At 35.5% G+C, this 19,776-nt stretch overlaps 1 protein-coding gene across 2 annotated transcripts in view; it reads right to left on the reverse strand.

Moving 5' to 3' along the window:
• The window catches only part of adam22 (ADAM metallopeptidase domain 22), an 81,504-nt gene extending 63,305 nt beyond the window's left edge, over nt 1–18,199 (reverse strand). The window contains exons 1-3 of one of the 2 annotated variants that reach the window (XM_051132249.1): nt 17,843–18,195; nt 17,425–17,585; nt 13,391–13,464 (exon numbers count right to left, since the gene is read on the reverse strand). In XM_051132249.1, the coding sequence (XP_050988206.1) occupies nt 13,391–13,464; nt 17,425–17,585; nt 17,843–17,975 (368 nt within the window). In that variant the 5' untranslated portion in view covers nt 17,976–18,195. Of the gene's footprint in view, nt 1–13,390; nt 13,465–17,424; nt 17,586–17,842 lie in introns of both variants that reach the window. The other variant, XM_051132248.1, reaches the window with a different exon arrangement.
• Nucleotides 18,200–19,776: the final 1,577 nt, after the last annotated feature.

Raw genomic sequence — 19,776 nt, forward strand, 5'->3', positions numbered from 1 at the left:
TAACGCTTATATACATTTTAGAATGTCGTAATATTTTTTCAATTAAAAAATATTTTATTATATTTATTCAAATATTTCCATTTTTAAGATATTCAAAGTATATTTTGTAGCATGCAGGGGACCTTTGGGGATCTCAGTTACCAGAAAAATCAAATACCTGTCAAGCACTGGTACTGTCCGAGTCAAAGCAGAGGTGGAAAGCTGCATTATATTGTGCTTTGTGAAATGCAAAGGTAAAGGGTGATAACAGATTTCTGCTTTAATTGCTTTGGGATTTGAATAATTTATAAGGAAAGCCCCACAATTCCCCATCCCATTCCAATTCATCCCTCTACACACACACACACACCCTGCCCTACAAACACTTTAATATGGCGCTGTCACATGACTACAAAATGGCTCTCATTTCTCATGTAAAGCTTAATGGACTGGTCCATTGTATGAGACAGACAGAGGGAGAGAGCGAGACATGCTAATTAAAGAAGAGAGGGAAAACCAGAGGAATAGAAATAAAAGGGTTTACAGAAAAGAGAACAGACTGTGTGTGAAGTAGTGCTGTATTATCTGTGTATGTGTGTGTGTGTGAGGTGAAGAGGTTTTGTTACAGAGATTTTCTCTGTCCCAAAACCTAGTGAGCTGCCTACCTGGACAGCATTTTAAAGCATCATGCCGTAATTCAAACCAGCTTTTAAGACAGCACCGCATGTGTGCTTTCCAAACACAGATATCACAGGATGCATAGCTCAAAAATGGACTGCTTTACAATGCACTTGTGTATGCTAACGTTTTATGTATGTATCATTAGCAACATGCTAATGTCAAAAACCTCAACTTTTATTATGCTCTGCCCAGCTTGGTTACAGCTGCTCACTTAGAAAAACTTTACAGACTTTACCAGCTCAAACCAGCTTCCACGCTTCAAAACATAAGGTATGTTTTGGAGCACGGCAGCTGTTTAAAGCTGGTCCTTAGTTGATTATGAGCTGGAGCTAGTTGCTTAGGACCAGCACATGACCATCTTAAACCAGCTCATAGCTAGCTTATAACCAGCTCAGGACCAGCTGCCATGCTTCAAAACATAACTAACCAGGTATTTTTTGCAGCATGACAGCTGGTTTAAGCTGGTCCTTTGTTGGTCCTGAGCTGGTTTAAGCTGGTCCTGAGCTGGTTATAAGATGGTTATGTGCTGGGTCTGAGGAGAGACGATCTTAAACCAGTTTATAACCAGCTCAGGATCAGCTTAAAAGAGCTCAAACCAGCTGCATGCTTCAAAACATAACCAACCATATGCTGGTTAGGTATGTTTTGGAGCATGGCAACTAGTTTAAGCTGGTCCTTAGTTTGGTCCTGAGCTGGTTATGTACTGGTCCTGAGCAGGGACCATCTTAAACCAGCTTATAACCAGCTCAGGACCAGCTTAAACCAGCAACTGACCAACCAAGGACCAGTTTAAACCAGCTGCCATGCTTCAAAACATAACTAACCAGAACAGGTATTTTTTGGAGCATGGAATCTGGTTTAAGCTGGTCCTTAGTTGGTCCTGAGCTGGTTAAAAGCTGGTTATGAGCTGGTCCTGAGCAGGAGCTAGTTGCTTAGGACCAGCTTATAACCAGCTCAGGACCAACTTAAACCAGCTCATAACCAGCTCAGGACCAACTTAAACCAGCTCATGACCAACTAAGGACCAGCTTAAATTAGCTCAAACCAGCTGCCATGCTTCAAAAACACAACTAACCAGCTGGTTAGGTATGTTTTTGAACATGGAAGATGGTTTTAAGCTGGTCCTTAGTTGGTCCTGAGCTGGTTAAGGCTGGACCTAAACAGGTCATAACCAGCCTATAACCAGCTTAGGACCAGCTCAAACCAGCTGCCATGCTTCAAAACATAACTAACCAGCATAGTCTGTTTTTTTTTTTTCCTTTTATAATGTTACAAAAGACATTAAAATGGTACAACCCCCAACCTTGGAACAGCAGGTTTTATATTTGCAAACAATAACATAAATGCATATTTATTAGGCAGGTTGATGTTTTTTTCTGTCTCATGCATATGCACATATGCAACATCTTTAAAGATTATGGAGTGTGTAAGTCTGGTTCTAGACTCTGGAGACCAGCCGAAGAACATTTCCCGTGAGGACAGGACACCATCCAGCACAGCTGGAGACCCTAATCTCTGATCTAATTAGCACTTGAACACATACAAGTTCACTTTTTACATGACACGCTTCATACAAATGTAAACAAATGTTAGGAGTAGACATAGTGTGTTGTTTTCACAATTTTTACTCCATGGAAATAGAGAACTTGCTCATTTCTGATTCCTGCTGTGATTTATGCGTGTTTGAAATTAAGACAGTGACTCAAAATCCCAATAGAGACTCAAACCTGTTCAGGTTCACAGACATAAACAACTACATTAGACCGAAGTGGATGCTAGTGTAAGGTATGTAAAGTGTATTGAGATATTAAGACATCAACATGATGTTGAAGTATTGTGTGAGAGCATTTGTGAATGTGTGTGTGTTTGGAAAAGCTGAAGTCAGTATTGTAAAGTGTGCTGAGCGCTTCAGCTTTTTTGTGCTTTTGCTGTCCAGGAGTTTTTAAACCTGCAGCTCTGCTCGTGCTCCCAAAGAGACAAAACTGCCGCCTCAGCAAACAAAAGACCTGCGAGCAGCCTTATCCACACACGCATTCACAGTACCAACAAATAATCACTACAATTAAATTAAATGTGCACAATAGGAAGAATCAGCAAAATGTAAGCATAAAACATGCATGAACACACACACACACACAGGGGAAGGTCTTCACAATGTAGACAGATTTGGTGTATTTCACAGAGAGACCCTTCCCCCCCATAAGAATACACATTCTGAGGGGAGCAGGTGCAGTCATTCTCATTGTGAACGTGTGTGTGTTTCACCAGCTCCTCCCACTGAGCTTGTTAATATCAAATATACTCGTTATTTACACCGATTTGCCTTCACAATCAACTCCCCCCAATAACTCACAATCTCAACACGATCTCACCAGGCTTTCCACACCTTTACATTACTTGTCTTGTCATTCATATATATATAGCATGGGTATATCTGTAGCAATAGGCAAAATACATTGTATGGGTCAAAATTATCAATATTTCTTTTATGCAAAAAAATCATTAGGATATTAAGTAAAGATCATGTTATATGAAGATATTTTGTAAATGTTGTACCTTAAATATATTAAAACCTAATTTTTGATTAGTAATACGCATTCCTAATAACTTCATTTGGATAAGTTTAAAGGCGATTTTCTCAATATTTTGATTTTTTTGAACCCTTAGATTCCAGATTATCAAATAGCTGTATCTTGGCCATATATTGTCCTATCCTAATAAACCATACATTAATGGAAAATTTATTTATTCTGCTTTCAAGTGATATATAAATCTCAATTTCACAAAATGGACCCTTATGTTTCGATATCGATTATTTTGAATATACGTCAGGTACAGTACATGGCACATTTTTTAAAGGAAAAAAATCTCTCAAATAATGCTGTAAAATATACATTAATAAGTCCGCTGGTACTACATTACTATAATATTGAAGGTTAAAATGAACTGATTTGTATACAAACTCTTAAATTACCATTAATGAAGTTTTTATAAATAATAAAGCTGTAATAGGGACTTGCAATTACATAATTATACTTTAATTTGTTTTTTGAAATATAAATATTTTAATGGTGACTGTCATGAACACTTGACAGATTTATTCAAGTGTAAATTAAATATTTAAGAACAGTAAATAATTATAATGAATATGTTATATGGTGCATATATTTAGTAAAATGCTTTTCGCTACAGTTCATTTTTCTAACTGACTAACAAGTTCATGTTTTTTCTGAGGTAAATGTGATGTTATGTGACATGGTTTACAAGCTGTTATATTTACATCTTTCTGCAGCTGAAACACTAATTGAGTGATTACATGAGACAGGATATGGATTTCAAGTTGTACTCTTTCTTTTAACATACCTTTGGATGTTTATTCATTTTTATTTCATGCTGAAACTGGTATTAAAGCAGATAATCAGTTCATGTGCCACTTCTCTTAGCACTACAGCAATCTGTCACTTCACATTAAACAGTGCCAAAACGCCATTTGTTTGAATGAATAAAATGGACAGGATTTGAAATCTGACATTTTGTTTCATATCAAAGTAACAAAGCACAAAGCTTATTATGATTTATTGGATGGGAGGTGCACTACAATACTCCGTTTATTAACTAAAAGCCGGCTAGACTAATTGTTTCTTGGGATTTAAGAATCAATATCGTTTCATAAAAATGAGAATCGATTAAAATCATGTCACATGAACTTTCAGAAATCATTCTTATATGCTGATTTGTTGCTCAACAAATGTTTCTTATTATTATCAATACTGAAAACTGTTGTGCTGATTTTTATGGAAATAAGTCACATTCTTCATCAATTTAATGCACTTGAATAATGTGAAAAAATATAAAAAGCCTTTATTCACATGGCTTTAAAGTTTTAAAAACAACACGTTTGTGCACCGACACATTGCGGCTAACCTTCGTCAGGGTGTCAATTTATAAACACACTCAGAGTTCATTTAAGCAATCAGTTTGTCACATGACATAGTCACCTGAACAGGTATCAAAGCAACAACGAGAGGATTACTAATCATAATTATCATCCCAAATACATCAAATTGTAAATTTACACCCTGATGAAGGTGAGTTAGCTGCAATGCATCGTGCACAAATATGTTGTTTTTAAAGCCATGTGAATAAAGGCTTTTTATATTTTTTCACATTATTCGAGTGCCTTGGACTTACAAGTATTTTGATGTTACAAAAGAATCCCGCACCCAAAGAGCAGCGATTTATGGATTTTTACACCCACGGAGCAGTTTTTTTGCATTTTTGTATGTATAGTGCAACAGTTCTGTTAGCACACTGAAGCACAGCAAGCTGTCAGTACATTAAAACCCTTTTCTAAGAGGCTGCATCTCTAAATTCATCCCCTTTTATTCTGAAAAACACTGATGCTAAAAACTCACTAACCAACAAATCCATAAAGAAAGTTTTACATTACATAAACATAATTTAAACAACACAACAAAACATTTTCACACTGGCAGTTTTGGGTTTTGTTCTCACACCTTCATTACACCATTAGTTAATAAACCAAGAAACAACACAACAAGATCACTAAAAATAAATGTGCCACAACATGCCACAGCAGAACAAACCAGTTTAGCCTAATGATCAAATGTTGCATTTGCAACACCGCAAGAGAGAAAAAGACAAAAAGAGGATAATACATTCACGCTAATTAACAATCATCTATGTAAATGTAGTCCATGTTTATGACAGACAGGTTTGGCAGAATGTCTCAGACCTGCTTCTGAAAATATCTTGCGTCACAGTACGTGTGAAGTCTATGAGCAAGAGCTCTTCTGAGACTGATGCCAGCTGTTTTTCCCAACTCAATCTCTCTCGGATCTCTCTCCTCCTTCATCACACACCCACACAGACTCAAGGGTGCATGAAGGATGCTGGTTGGTCAGACTTCACGCTCCCTCCATCCAACAACTTATTTACTTTCTCCCTCTCTCTGCCTCTTTCTCACGTTTTGTCAAGCTTTCCTCTCCTGCGCAGGAAGGATGGTAAAATGGAGCTGTGTAAATGATGCCATAATAAACTTACAACAGATCAGTGTGCCCACATTTAAACACTAAAAAGATCAAGCAAATATTTTGCTTGTTTTATTAATATCTGTTCACTGTTGCTAATCTAAAGCTAATCAGCGTTTCTATGTTTGTGCTTTTATTATACTGTGACACCAACACTTGTGAAGACTTGTGAAGGTTTTTAAACAAGAACCGGTTCTTTTTTAGATAATGTCTAAATAAAATAAAACAAAGACATGCAACCAACATCTCACATGCGTGCAAACACATGCCACAAAACCCTCAGGTGCAACTGACACCAGAAATTAAACAAATGAGTGTGTCTGGAGGTGTGTTTGGACTCTTTCATGCATGTTGGACACGGCTGACATGATGATAAATGTTAATGGCGATGCATTATCGTTTGAACTTGATTTATAATTACAAGTATGAAATGCAAAGCAAAATCAATCCACATACAGCTCACTCAACAGCAATCAGACACACCCCAGCATCTCAGCAGACGTGTCCTGTCACAGGTTTGATCTGATGAGACGTCACGCATGTGCTGACTGGGTCAGACAGAAGCTCATAGTAGCAGATGGCAGATGACACTGGGATTCTTCTGCACTGCGTTTTGCTGAGCTCAGGCCCTACATGGAGTCTGTGGGTGTTGCTTACAGGGAAATTTTTTAATAATACTTCAGATTCATGTATAAAATTAACAATAAAACATTAAACATTATTACTTTTGAGTCTCATAAATAAATATTTATTCATAATGGGTCTCACATTAGAGACATTCAAGTATTTCTACACACTTGTGAGTATGAGAAAGACATGACATGAAAATAGATATAAAATAAATATATATTTATAACATATACTGTTCAACGTTTGGAGTTGGTACGATTTTATTGTTTTTGAAAGAAGTCTTTTATGCTCACCAATTTATTTGATTAGAAACACAGTAAAAACAGTAATATTGTGAAATATTATAAACATTTAAAAGAACTGTTTTCTATATTTATACATTTAACAATGTAAATTTTTCAAAGCTGCATTTTCAGTATCATTACTCCAGTTTTTAGTGTCACATGATCCTTCAGAAATCATTCTAATATGCTGACTTGCTCCTCAAGAAATAATATCAATGTTAAAAACAATATAAATATATATTCAATATAATTTATTTTGAACAATTTTTTGACTAAATCTTTTGTAACATTAGAAATGTGTATACTGTCAATTTTGATCAATTTAACAAATTCAAATTTGTTCCAAAATATTAAATAAATACAAAATATTAAATAAAAACAAAACATTGTTCTTACAAAAAAAGAGATTTAGCTTAGGCCAATATCTAAAATATTAAACAAATCTCCCTATTTAAAGGATTAGTTTAGGATTAGTAAAAATTTCCTGATCATTTACCCCCATGTCATCCAAGATGGTCATGTCTTTCTAACTTCAGTCGAAAAGAAATTAAAGTTTTTCAAGAAAACATTCCAGGATTTTTCTCCAAATAGTGGACTTTAACAGGAATCAACAGGTTGAATGTCCAAATTGCAGTTTCAATGCAGCTTCACAGGCCTCTACACAAATGCCACAAATGCTCAGGGCTCTACAATGCGACCATTTACTGCGTGCGACTATGAAAAAATATTTAGGCGCATCATGTGCGACTGACAGGATTAGCATATTTGTGTTTGCGCTGAGGGGGGCTTCAAAGGTTTCTATGTGTTTTTGCAACGTTGCGTAATGTATCACAGACATATCTCACAAATCCTTTCATAAACAAAGTGTAGGGAGAGTGTAAATAAGAGAATCACGGTGCAGTGTAGAGAGCTTCGTTGATTATAATGGAACTTTGTGAGATCGCGATGAACTAAGATGAATGACAGTTTTAATGATTTTAAGGGAGTTTTTAAATGAGATGCTGATTTAATACAACAGTTAAATAAACAAGAAGTTAATATTAAGTGACTTACATTGTCTGACTATAACACTATTGCCTCATTTTGCTGTATTTCATCATCAAAAATAGTCTGAAACAAGTCACAACTGAGCCGCTGCACATCTCCATTCAAACACAGCGGTGTTTAGTCTATGAATGATCGTGCATTTTTAAACAAATCTAGCGAGTCAATGATTCAATTTACCATTCATAAAGAGAGTCACTTGCTTTATTCCTGAACGAATCAAATTAATATGATTTAGTAATTAAATTATTGGCACACTTCGTTTAAATTTTAAAGTATCTTTTCAGTTATTTAAAGCATTTAATATTTCTGTATTTAAAATTTTATATTTAAAATTTATTTAAAATTCATGAATTTGATTGCACTCCTGCCACCTCTTTTGTGTTCTTCTGTGCCACCTCTGCCACCTCTGCCACCTAATACTGATTTCATCTGATGAAAAAATTAAAAAATTAAAAAATTTAAAATTTGACATAAAAGATGACATACTTTTAATAAAGTTAGAAAAATGCCATTACAAAGGTAAAAACAAAATTCCCCTGTAAATCACTTTAAGGAGTCAAATATCACCTTGTAATGGGAAGGCTAATTTTTTTATCAGATTTTTTTAATTATTGACTAGAAGGTGCTCCTAAAATTTTGACTGTGAAATAATGCTCGTCTTGCACTAGCTTGACCTCACGCATGACGTAGGCAGAAGTACTGACCCAGTGTTTACAAAGCAAACGTGCAAAAAAAGTCAAACGCCCTTTACAAAAAAAAAGGTAAAACAACGATGTCGGACAATTTTGAAGTTGGAGAAGAAAATGTGATGTTTTTTGCCCTACTTTTTTAAAAAGGAGTACATAGACGAACAACTATGCATGATCTTTCCAACGTGAAGTCGAGCTACTGCAAAGATGAGCATTTGTGCTTAAAGAGTATATCAATTTTAAAATTTTTTTTTTAGAAAATGACCAATCATTTCACTAGATAAGACCCTTATTCCTTGGCTGGGATTGTGTAGAAACTGCAATTTGGACCTTTAATCCATTGGCCACCATTGAGGTTCACTACATGGAGAAAAATTCTGGAATGTTTTCCTTAAAAACCTTCATTTCTTTTTCGACTAAAGGAGGAAAGACATGAACATGTTGGATGACATGGGGGTGAGAAAATGATCAGGAAATTTTTATTCTGGAAGTGAACAAATCCTTTAATACATCTGAATCATAATACACATTCACAGGTAAGCTTATTTTGTTTTAAATGAGGGCACTGGAAAGCAAGACAAATATGTGATTTATCATGCTTTTATCAAAGATTTGATATTAATGGATGATGTGTCTACACTGATTTCTGATTCAAAGGTGAGCTTGTGATTGTTTATTATCTGTTCAAAGTTGCAGCTGTCTGTTCCCACCCCCCCAGCATCAGCCATATCTGCTTCCTTTCTGCCACATGGTCCGTCGTCACGACGACACAGCGTGATTGAAAAGCAGAAAACCCATTTGCTCCAACCGCTTTAATCAAACACACTCATTCATTATTCAGAGTGCGTGAGAGGGTGCAGGGGGCAAGCCAATGCGTGTGTGTGTTGTGTGTATGTGCGTGTTGACTATTGAAGTTTGAGTCAGTGCACATTTAAATAATATAAGCAAAACAAGACTTTTTGTTGTGGAACATGATATAAATATGTGAATCAGATGTGATTGCTAAATTATAAATGATAAACAATGACCATACAAAAGAAAAACTTTCAGGAAAGTAGGTCTCAGCTGGAGGCCGGCGAAAAGCCAAAATTCACACAAATACACACACAAACAAGTGAAGAAAATCCCTAACACTTTAGAAATTCACAGAGAGAGGTGAGAGAATGAGAATGAAAGATTGAATTGGTTTCCTAGGTGGAAACTGGGAAAGTAATCTGGACGCAGGTCAGTCAAGATGTATCCGACTGCCAGCTCTCCATGGGCGCAGAAGAACAAACTAAACAGCGCAACACACACTTTTGTGATTTTCTCTGCTATATACACACACAGCACTTTTCAAAGGGACAGAGGCAATCAGATCCATCCAGTCAGAAGCCATTAAAGCAGAAAATATCCTGTACTGAACAAGACAAGCCACATGCAGACACAGAGAGAGAACACTGACTGATATAATAACCTGTATCAATGGCTCCAATCCAAAACCTAGTGAGCAGCCCACGCAGACAGGATTTTAAGGTATCAGAGGTGCGCTCCTGACGCGTCGACTATTCAAAAAGGTAGGCAGCCTTCTAAGAAAACCTCTGAGCAAATTCTAAGGCAGCACTGCATGTAAACTTTGTGGAGAATGAAGTCCCATGATGCACTGCGACAACTTGTGAAAAACAGTGAATATGGAACCAAACTGAACAACTAGCTGTTAATGATATATTTAGAGGAACACTGTACGTCTTGACTCATTCGTGTTGCCTGATCTTGGAAAAATCAGCAAATAGAAACAAGCCCATAATAAATTTAAAGGGATAGTTCACCAAAAAATGAAATTTACTCCATGATTTACTCACTCTCAAGCCATCCTAGGTGTATATGACTTTCTTCTTTCAGATGAATACAATCAGAGTTACATTTAAAATGTTCTGGCTCTTCCAAAGCTTTATAATGGCAGTCAATGGGTGTTGAGATTTCGAAGTCCAATAAAGTGCATCCATCCATCATAAAAAGTAATTAATAAAGGGTTAATAAAGGCCTTCTAAAATGAATCAATGTGTTTGTGTAAAAGAAATATCCATATTTAAAACTTTATAAACCAAAACTTTCTCAACACCCATTCACTGGCATTACATAGCCGCCTTGTCACAATTCTGTATTGTTAAAGGCGGTATATAAATAAAGGTGACTTGACTTGATTACAAAGACAGGAGGAGCCAAGACATTTTTAATATAACTCCGATTGTATTTGTCTGAAAGAAGAAAGTCATATAGGATGGCTTGAGGGTGAGTCATGGGATCATTTTCATTTTTTGGTGAATTATCCCTTTAAATCTCAATGCTTTATCTTGGAAATAAGCAATTTACCAAAATATCGCCTACTTGGATTTATCCATGAGCGAAACCCAAAAAACAAACCCAAAGACGTAAAGAAGGAAATTTACAAAATATCTTCATGGAACATGATATTTACTTAATATCCTAATGATTTTTGGCATAAAAGAAAAATCTATCATTTTGACCCATACTTTAAATTGTTGGTTATTGCTACAAATATACCCGTGCTACTTATGATGGTTTTGTGGTCCAGGGTCACACATGTGCGATGGCAGTCAAATTTTGTTTGTGTGTTCATAGCATTGATAAAGAGAGAGTCACAATGTATTGGAGAATCGATTTTTTCTCTCGCCCCTAACTGAAATCAACAGTGAAGAGCACGTTGCTGTGCTCCAAATTAGTTTGTTTAGAAATTGGAGCATAATGTGTATGTTTATACATTTGCAAAGTCATCAGTGATAGATTTAGACAGCGTGAGCAACTGAGGATGTAGAAACACGTGTAAGATAATCTATCAAGTCGCCACTGGAGCTGCACATGATATAAATGGGAAAGACTGCCCGGAAGGCCTAAAAGTCCTTTAATATTAACTGCACTTTTGCATGTCATACTTAAATAAAGTGATTCCTTTACAGAGGTAGAACTGCATTAGAATGCCAACAGCACAACACAAACACACTCCATTCACAAAGAGCCTGACAAAAACACAGAGGGATTTGCATCTTAAGATTTCCTCTTCACCAAGATGTTTTAGGAGAAATACAGACACTGAGGGAGAACACTGAAATATTCATGATGCATTATTATAATGAGATCAAATCTGCTGACTCTGACTCTGTCTGGCACCAGTTTAAAGTACAGAGACAGTTGTGGTTGTAACAGTAAGAGTTAATGGGTTGAATTTATGAGATGAATATGAAAGAACTAAGTTTATGACTGTGAGTTCTGGTGCAGACCCTTAGGAATTATTTATACGAGCATCTGCACTAAAGAAAATAAGAAATAAAGCAATTATATTTCCATTTTTGAGCGAGTACTTTAAAATAATATCAGCTAAATCACCCTATAAAGATAAATGCGACCCTGGACCACAAAACCAGTTATAAGTGTCAATTTTTTGAAATTGAGATTTATGCATTTATGAAAGCTGAATAAATAAGATTTCCATTGATGTATGGTTTGATAGGATATGACAATATTTGGTCGAGATACAACTACTGTAAAATCTAGAATGTGACGGTGCAAAAAAAAAAAAGAAAGAAAATTGGCTTTAAAGTTGTTCAAATGAAGTTCTTAGAAATTAAGTTTTTTATTTTTATTATATTTACAGTAGAAAATTTGCAAAATATCCTAATGATTTTTGGCATAAAACAAAAATTTATAATTTTGACTCATACAGTGTATTTTTGGCTGTTGCTACAAATATACCTGGGCTACTTATGACTGGTTTTGTGGCCCAAGGTCACAAATATTGATTATAGCACTAGGGTGGATCTCATAAAATCTGTCAAGAACATGCCAGGTTATATTTTAGCCCAAAATCAACCTAATTTTACAGAATTAATTATATTTTTTGCAAATACAATATCAAGCTTGTTATAGGACGCTAAAGATTTGTTTGCATTTTGGCATTTTCATATCTAATGTTTCATAATTTAAAATTAATTATTTAAAAACTAATTATTCGTAATGAAGCATTATTCTCATTGCATGCAAGAAAAATAGTACAAAATAGTTCAGTATTTATTCATCATGGCAATATTTTCTATACTTTAATTTATGCTGATTGAAACAGAATTCATTGACAGAATTTTAAAGAATTAATTACATTTTTGTAAATATTAAGCCTATTTTAGGATGCTAAAGATTTGTTTGCATTGTGACATTTTCATATCTAGTGTTTCATAATTTAAAATTAATTATATAAAAAATAATTATTAGTAATGAAGCATAATTCTCATTGCATGCAAGAAACAGTACAAAATAGTTCAGTATTTATTCATCATGGCAATATTTTCTATACTTTAATTAATGCCGATTTAAATACAAAATTCATCGTTATTACAGTCAAGGGAATTGAATGAGAATCAAACATGAAAGTAATGAGAATTACAAAAAAACTCATTACGATAATGAGGATTTGGGGGGCGGGTGCTAAATTGCACAATATAAATAATGTACAAAATGCAAGAAATTTTAAAAATATATTTTTCCCATTTCAGTTTGGAATGCGACCTTGTTTTCATGACAGCATAATATTTGCAAATGCATTATGGCTTTATGGCTTCAAATTAAAAACAATCACAAAATGCTAACACTGCAACTACAGGACCAGTCAAATGAGAACAGGCATAAAGTGCAAACAGTAATGTCTAAGTATTAAGACAATATGTAATATAGGGAATCCTAACAGAAAAGAGAGAGAGAGAGAAAGAGAGAGAGAGAGAGAGAGAGAGAGAGAGTGAAAGGAAGAGAGCGCGGCAGATGCCTTGATCGATAGAGTGGTTGGGTCTTTCCCAATCCTTCAGTAAAAAAATCATCAGCCATTATGCTCATGCAGACCATCAGCAGCAACATAAAACCCTTTGCAAACAGATCTGATGGGCATTAGTCATATCTCACACACTGCAGAAACACACACACTGCATTTTTCCAGTGCTTTTCCAAACTCAAATAGCTACATGACATCCCGGAAGCATATACTCACTGGTTCAGCTCCACGTCTAAAATGAAGGTCTGTCCGAAGGCCTGCACCTGGAAGCTAGCCTGAGCCATGTGGTTCTGTAAAAGACACAAAACAAGATGATATCTTGTCACTCTCATCTCTTAGGATGCCACACAAAAAAAAAAAAACTGTAAAATTAGAACATATTCAGTGTTTTGGAAAAAGCTCAGTAAGTGCTCAGCAAGTATGTTTATATTCAGTCATTCATGTCTGTCTGCAGTCAGAGTAAATTCAATCCAAATTTCAGATTCTAACAGTTTCATTTTCGTCAAGGCATTTTTGAATCTAATTAAGAAGATAGTTGTAATTTAGTGTTTAAATGCATAGTTTTTTTTTTCCTATTGATCTGATTCTTTCAGGTCAACATCACCTTTTCAATCCAATTTAAATGTACACTACCAGTTAAAAGTTTCTGAACAGTAAGATATTTTAAAGTCTCTTCTGCTCACCAAGCCTGCATGTATGTGATCCAAAGTACAGCACAAAATGTAAAACTGTTTTACTACTTAAAATAACTGTTTTCTATTTGAATATATTTTAAAGTACAATTTATTCCTGTGATTTCAAAGCATCATTACTCCAGTCACATGATCCTTCAGAAATGATTCTAATACTCTGATTTGCTGCTCTAAAAAACCTTTATTATTATTATGTTGAAAACAGCTGAGTAGAACTTTTTCAGGTTTCTTTGATGAATAGAAAGTTGAGAAGAACAGCATTTATCTGAAATTGAAATCTTTTGTAACATTATAAATGTCTTTATCATGATATTTGATCAATTTAAAGCATCCTTGCTAAATAAAACTATTAATTTCTATAATTTCTTTCCCCCCCCAAAAAAGCTTTTGAATGGTATAGTATATAATGTTACAAAAGTTTTTAATTTCAGATAAATGCTGATCTTTGAACAGCAAATCAGCACATTAGAATGATTTCTGAAGGATCATGTGACACTGAAAATTTTAGGTTTGATCACAGAAATAAATTACATTTTAAAATATATTCAAATAGAAAGCAGTTATTTTAAATAGCAAAAATATTTTGCAATATTACTGCTTTTGCTGTATTTGGAATCAAATAAATGCAGACTTGGGGATCAGAAGAGACTTCTTTAAAAAAAAAAAAAAAAAACATTAAAGATCAAAACTGTTCAAAAACTTTTGACTGGTAGTATAGCTAGCATCACATGATCCTTCAGAAATCTTTCTAATATTCAGATTTGCACTCAAGAAATATTTCTTATTATCAGTGCTAAAAACAACTGTGCTGCTTAATACCTTTGTGGAATCCATCATACATTGTTTTTTTAGGATTCTTTGAACAGAAACTTATTAAAAACATTTATTTGAAGTAGAAACTAAAAGTATAAATGTCTTTACAGTCACTTCACGATCAATTTAATGCATTCTTGCAAATTAAAAGTGCATATTTATTTTAAAAGGAAAATTTCAAATAGCCACACATGAGCTGAGACAATAAAAACTGTAAAAATTAGAACATATTTGGTGTGTCGGGAGAGAGAAGTAAAATTAGATGCGCTAATTGCTTTTTTTTAATTCATCACGGGTACACTTTGATGTGCAGGACTGGTGGCTGTGTGGGTGTGTGTGTGTGTTCGCTGATGGTTAATTCACTGCCTGCTTGGGGCCCATATGGCCAGGGCCGTATAACACCCCCTCAGGGGAAAGCGAAGCTTTTGGGTTGCAGCGCATTGTTCTCTAGGCTTGTGAGTGGATGTGTGTGTGTGAGGGAGGGCAGAGAGGGCAGAAATAGAAGCATACGAGGGAGGTGAGGGGAGTCTAACACCCCCAAGGGAACACACCTCTCCCTAAACCAGTCTACTTATCAATAAAATAGAAGGAGAACGAAGGGGTGGAAGAAATACAGAGGGGGAGAACCTCTACACTTCACCCATCAGTGACCCCCTGAATGAAGCTACCCTCCCCGAGACACACCCACATCCATCTACTGCCCCTCGGATGAGTGTGTATTTGTGCGTCACGTCTAAACAAGATGCACAATAACACACAAATCTAATAAAGAGATTCAGAGTGTTTTCTAGAAACTGTGTAAGATGAGAAGGCTGCAGCTTTCTTCCCATTATGCCTTTGGCATCATCGATTGCCGTTTCATCATATTATCGTTTTAAACTGCTCAACTTCTGATCTACGTTTTGTGTTAAATAAAGAAGATCTAAAATTAGCAAGCTCCTCTTTGTTTGTTTTTTCAGGCATCAGTGAGTATCTATAAATAACTGTCTTCAGTCTTCAAAAAGATTTAATTGTAAGCCAAACGTGGAGCTAAAAACAGACCTGAATGACTGTGGTTGAACGTATTAATGTAAAAACATATTTCATTGGCATATGCTTCTAATCTAGCACCATAAATAACACCACAATGATTAAATCAATACTATGCAAAGGCATGATGAAAAAGCCTTCGCTTGAATTATACAGAGCTCAGCTGCACGTCAGACAAAGGGTTAAGCCGTACACGTGCACACACAGCCTGAAGCACAAAACAGCGACGTCGGGACACATGTACAGTCATTCTAACCGGTCAAAGAGACTCGTTACAGTAACAAGGCCACGAGCGATTGCATATTTATGCCTTTGAGAATTATTCAGTCATGCAAAGTATGAGCAATAAAGTACCTGAGCAGTCAGGATGGACAAAAACACTTAGAGATTTTGAGCTTGTGCTCAAAAATCATTCTAATCAGCATATTAACATTTCTGAAGGATCATGTGAAGCTGTAATGAAGTAATGGCTGCTTAAAATTCAACTGAATATATGTTGCCCTGGACCACAAAACCAGTCATAAGGGTCAATTTTTTAAATTGAAATTTCTACATCATCTGAAAGCTGAATAAATAAGCTTTTCATTGGTTTGTTAGGATAAGACAATATTTGGCTGAGATACAACTATTTGAAAATCTGGAATCTGAGTGTGCAAAAAAATCAAAATATTGAGAAAATCGCCTTTAAAGTTGTCCAAATGAAGTCCTTAGTAATGCATATTACTAATCAAAAATTAAGTTTAGATATATTTACGGTAGGAAATTTGCAAAATATCTTCATGAAACATGATCTTTATTTAATATCCTAATGATGTTTGGCATAAAAGAAAAATCGATACAATGTATTGTTGGCTATTGCTACAAATATACCTGTGCTATATGCCTGATTTTGTGGTCCAGGGTCACATATAACATTTTATTTAAATACAAATTAATTTGAGTCATTTTAGTAATTTTAAATAGTAATAATATTTCAAAATATAACTGATTTTACTGTAGTTTTGATCAAATAAATGCAGCTTCTTTCTTGAAATCTAAAAACTTTTTACTGGTTAAATATATCAATTTTATTTTTATTCATGAATTAATGTGATAGCTCACTCAAAGCGTCTTATGCATTATCTTTCAAACCAGGCAAAAAAAGAACAAAAGAAACGGCATGTCCATAAACCTCTAATAGCATTACACGCTCAATGGAGAAACCAAATACAAAGTACATTTGCCAGTTTATTGTTTTCCTTTTATCATCATGGCGCAGGTTTTGAGTCCCTGATTCAGTGTTTTGCTGAATAATAGATGGAGTTATGTCATTTATCATTCTTTGGTATTTCTGTTAAATATAATAACGTAAAAAAGAACAACGCAATATTTATTTACGCTGATAATACTCTAACACATGAGCAGCTCATTTGTTCTTTCTGTGTCCTTTGTGTTTCCAAAGCTGTGATGCCTCGAAATGCCTCAGGAGGCCTAAGCATCAGCAGCATCTTCCGGTGAAATGTGCTGTTTTGCTTCATTAGATCACCCTTAAATGACTGGAATTAACTTCACAGCGCTTTCAGACCACCCAGAGTCAGACTATAAGAGTCGGAAGGAGTGTAAAAGAGAAAAACATAAACATCATTCGAAGAGCAGCGTGTCTCCAATGGCAACGGGAGGAGAGAGCATCCTTGTGACACAGAGATGACATCCGAACATGAGATGAAAAATACACACCTGTTTACTGTCAGAGCTCATTCGGACCCGTGTGTTAAGAACATCATAAGCGGCCTGGCTGTCTCCATCCATTCGGTAAGCTAACCGGACCGGTACCGTGTTCTCTCTCCCGAGGAACCTGGCGTCATCACGCCGAGCCCTCGTCTTTACCAAGGCGTCTCCTAGAATAACAAAAACACGGCGGTATATTTTTAACACCTATAGATTTTCGAGTTATATGTATGAAATTGGACATGATATTCTGTTTAGAAACGATAGATAATGATAAATCACGCCTCAGGTTTGCCGTTACATACATATTATAGTTGTTTACATCATTTGAAACGAATGCGGTGAGAGTAAAACACGACAGTAATATGGTAAAAACACGCCGTAATTATTTAGTTTCATTATCAAATGTATAAAAATACACCCTTACCGTCATGAGGCAGCGAGATGCTGGTATGTACCACAGAGCTCATCACCGCTACAAAGAGGCACAGGAAGGAAATCCCGACACGGTGAGGCATCATTCCCGCATCCATTCGGTTCACAAAATCGCGGTTAATCATATATATCCCAAATTATACGACACACGAGTTAAATCCCAAGTTAAACCCGATTTTCGGGCGCACACACATCTTCTTGCGCGCTGGCTGCCATCAGGGACGCGCGACCAGCCTCTGCATCGAGACGCGGGTTTGCGCAAGCGAAGGCGGGTGCGTTCTGGAAAACTAAAATCAGGAGCTTTTTTCTTCACCGAGCAGAAGCCACCACCTCCTCAGCAAGACATCAATAATATCCAGCCGCCTCACTGCAGAAACGCCTCATAAATATACATGAGCGAGCCGCACGCGGGATGACGGGTAGTGTAGTGAGCGCGCAAAAGAGCGGAGACGAGCGCGCTCCACCTGCTGTCACCTTCTGCGCCAAACAGAACCGATCCCGTGTGGAACAGAAAAACAGTAAAACACAGTGGTTGATATGTAAATGTTTTACAAAGTAGTACTAAATAATACATTTATAGTGTTTAGATGAACCAGAAAAAAGCAAAAAAGTAATCATTAAACAAAACATATTGTGCTGGCTGCTAAGTTCACAGTATCAATTTGCGTAAAGTAACAAAATAAACTGACTTCCGGTTCATTATCCGCTATAGGGAAATAACGAGAATAATAACAACGTTGGCAAGACACCAATTTGCAATATCAAGCAGCAAAACAAGCTTTTTGTACAGCTAAAAATATCAGGACGCATAGCCAGACCCATGAAATTTACAAATGGCCGAGGCCACTCTTATTACATGAAGAAAAACTCTGGACTGTTGCTAGTACCTAGGATAGCAAAGTCCACTAAAGGAGGTAGAGCTTTTTCACATTTGGCACCCAAACTCTGGAACAGCCTTCCTGATAACGTTCGGGGTTCAGACACACTCTCTCTGTTTAAATCTAGATTAAAGACACATCTTTTTAGCCAAGCATTCAAATAATGCATCTCATAAACTTTTCCTGCAGTTATGTCCGATCAAATGTTCATTATTAATCTTTTAGCTCTGGTTTAACAAATCTTTCTTTTCTTAGTTTGAACAGCAGCTACGCTAATTATGTTCCTATTTGTTCTCTGTTTTTGCCATGGGATTGACATCGCGTGGTAACTAGGAATTCACAAGCTCCAGTGTGGATCCAGAACACTTGAGAAGAGATGATGCCAACCCCACAGAGGACTTCAGATGATAAAGTATGTATCGTGAACAGCGCTATACAAATAAATTTGAATTGAATTGAATTGAAAAAAGAAAAAGGTGGATAACATAATTTAAGAACAGAGCTGGAAAGATTACTTTGAAATTTACCATTACTGATTACAAATTACTTAAAAATTGTAGTTCATAACATAATCTATTACATTACAAATTTTAGATAATCTGGTAACCAGATTACTTGATTATATTTAGATTACTTTTTAGATTTAGATTAGATTTTTTAGAGTAAATTACATTTTACATTTACCATATTGATTTTAAGTTGTGCTGTTAAACAATTCACGATTAATTGCATCCAAAATAAAAGGGTATGTTTACATACTATATGTGTGTGTACTGTGTATATTTATCATGTACATATAAATACACACATACATGTATATATTACGGAATAATATGTTAGATTTATATATAAAATATTTATATTTATTTATAAAATATATAAAATTATATACAAGTATAAATATTAAGGGTGTAACGGTACACAGATGTCACCATTTGGGGGTCACGGTTCGATACGATTTTGGTACAACAGGAAAAAAACAACAAATCTACTGCTTGCTATGCTAAGTTTCTTTTCATTTATTTTGAACAGACAGTAGTACAAATTA

The sequence above is a fragment of the Labeo rohita genome, chromosome 16, assembly GCF_022985175.1.
Source record: "Labeo rohita strain BAU-BD-2019 chromosome 16, IGBB_LRoh.1.0, whole genome shotgun sequence".
Lineage (NCBI taxonomy): Eukaryota > Metazoa > Chordata > Actinopteri > Cypriniformes > Cyprinidae > Labeo > Labeo rohita.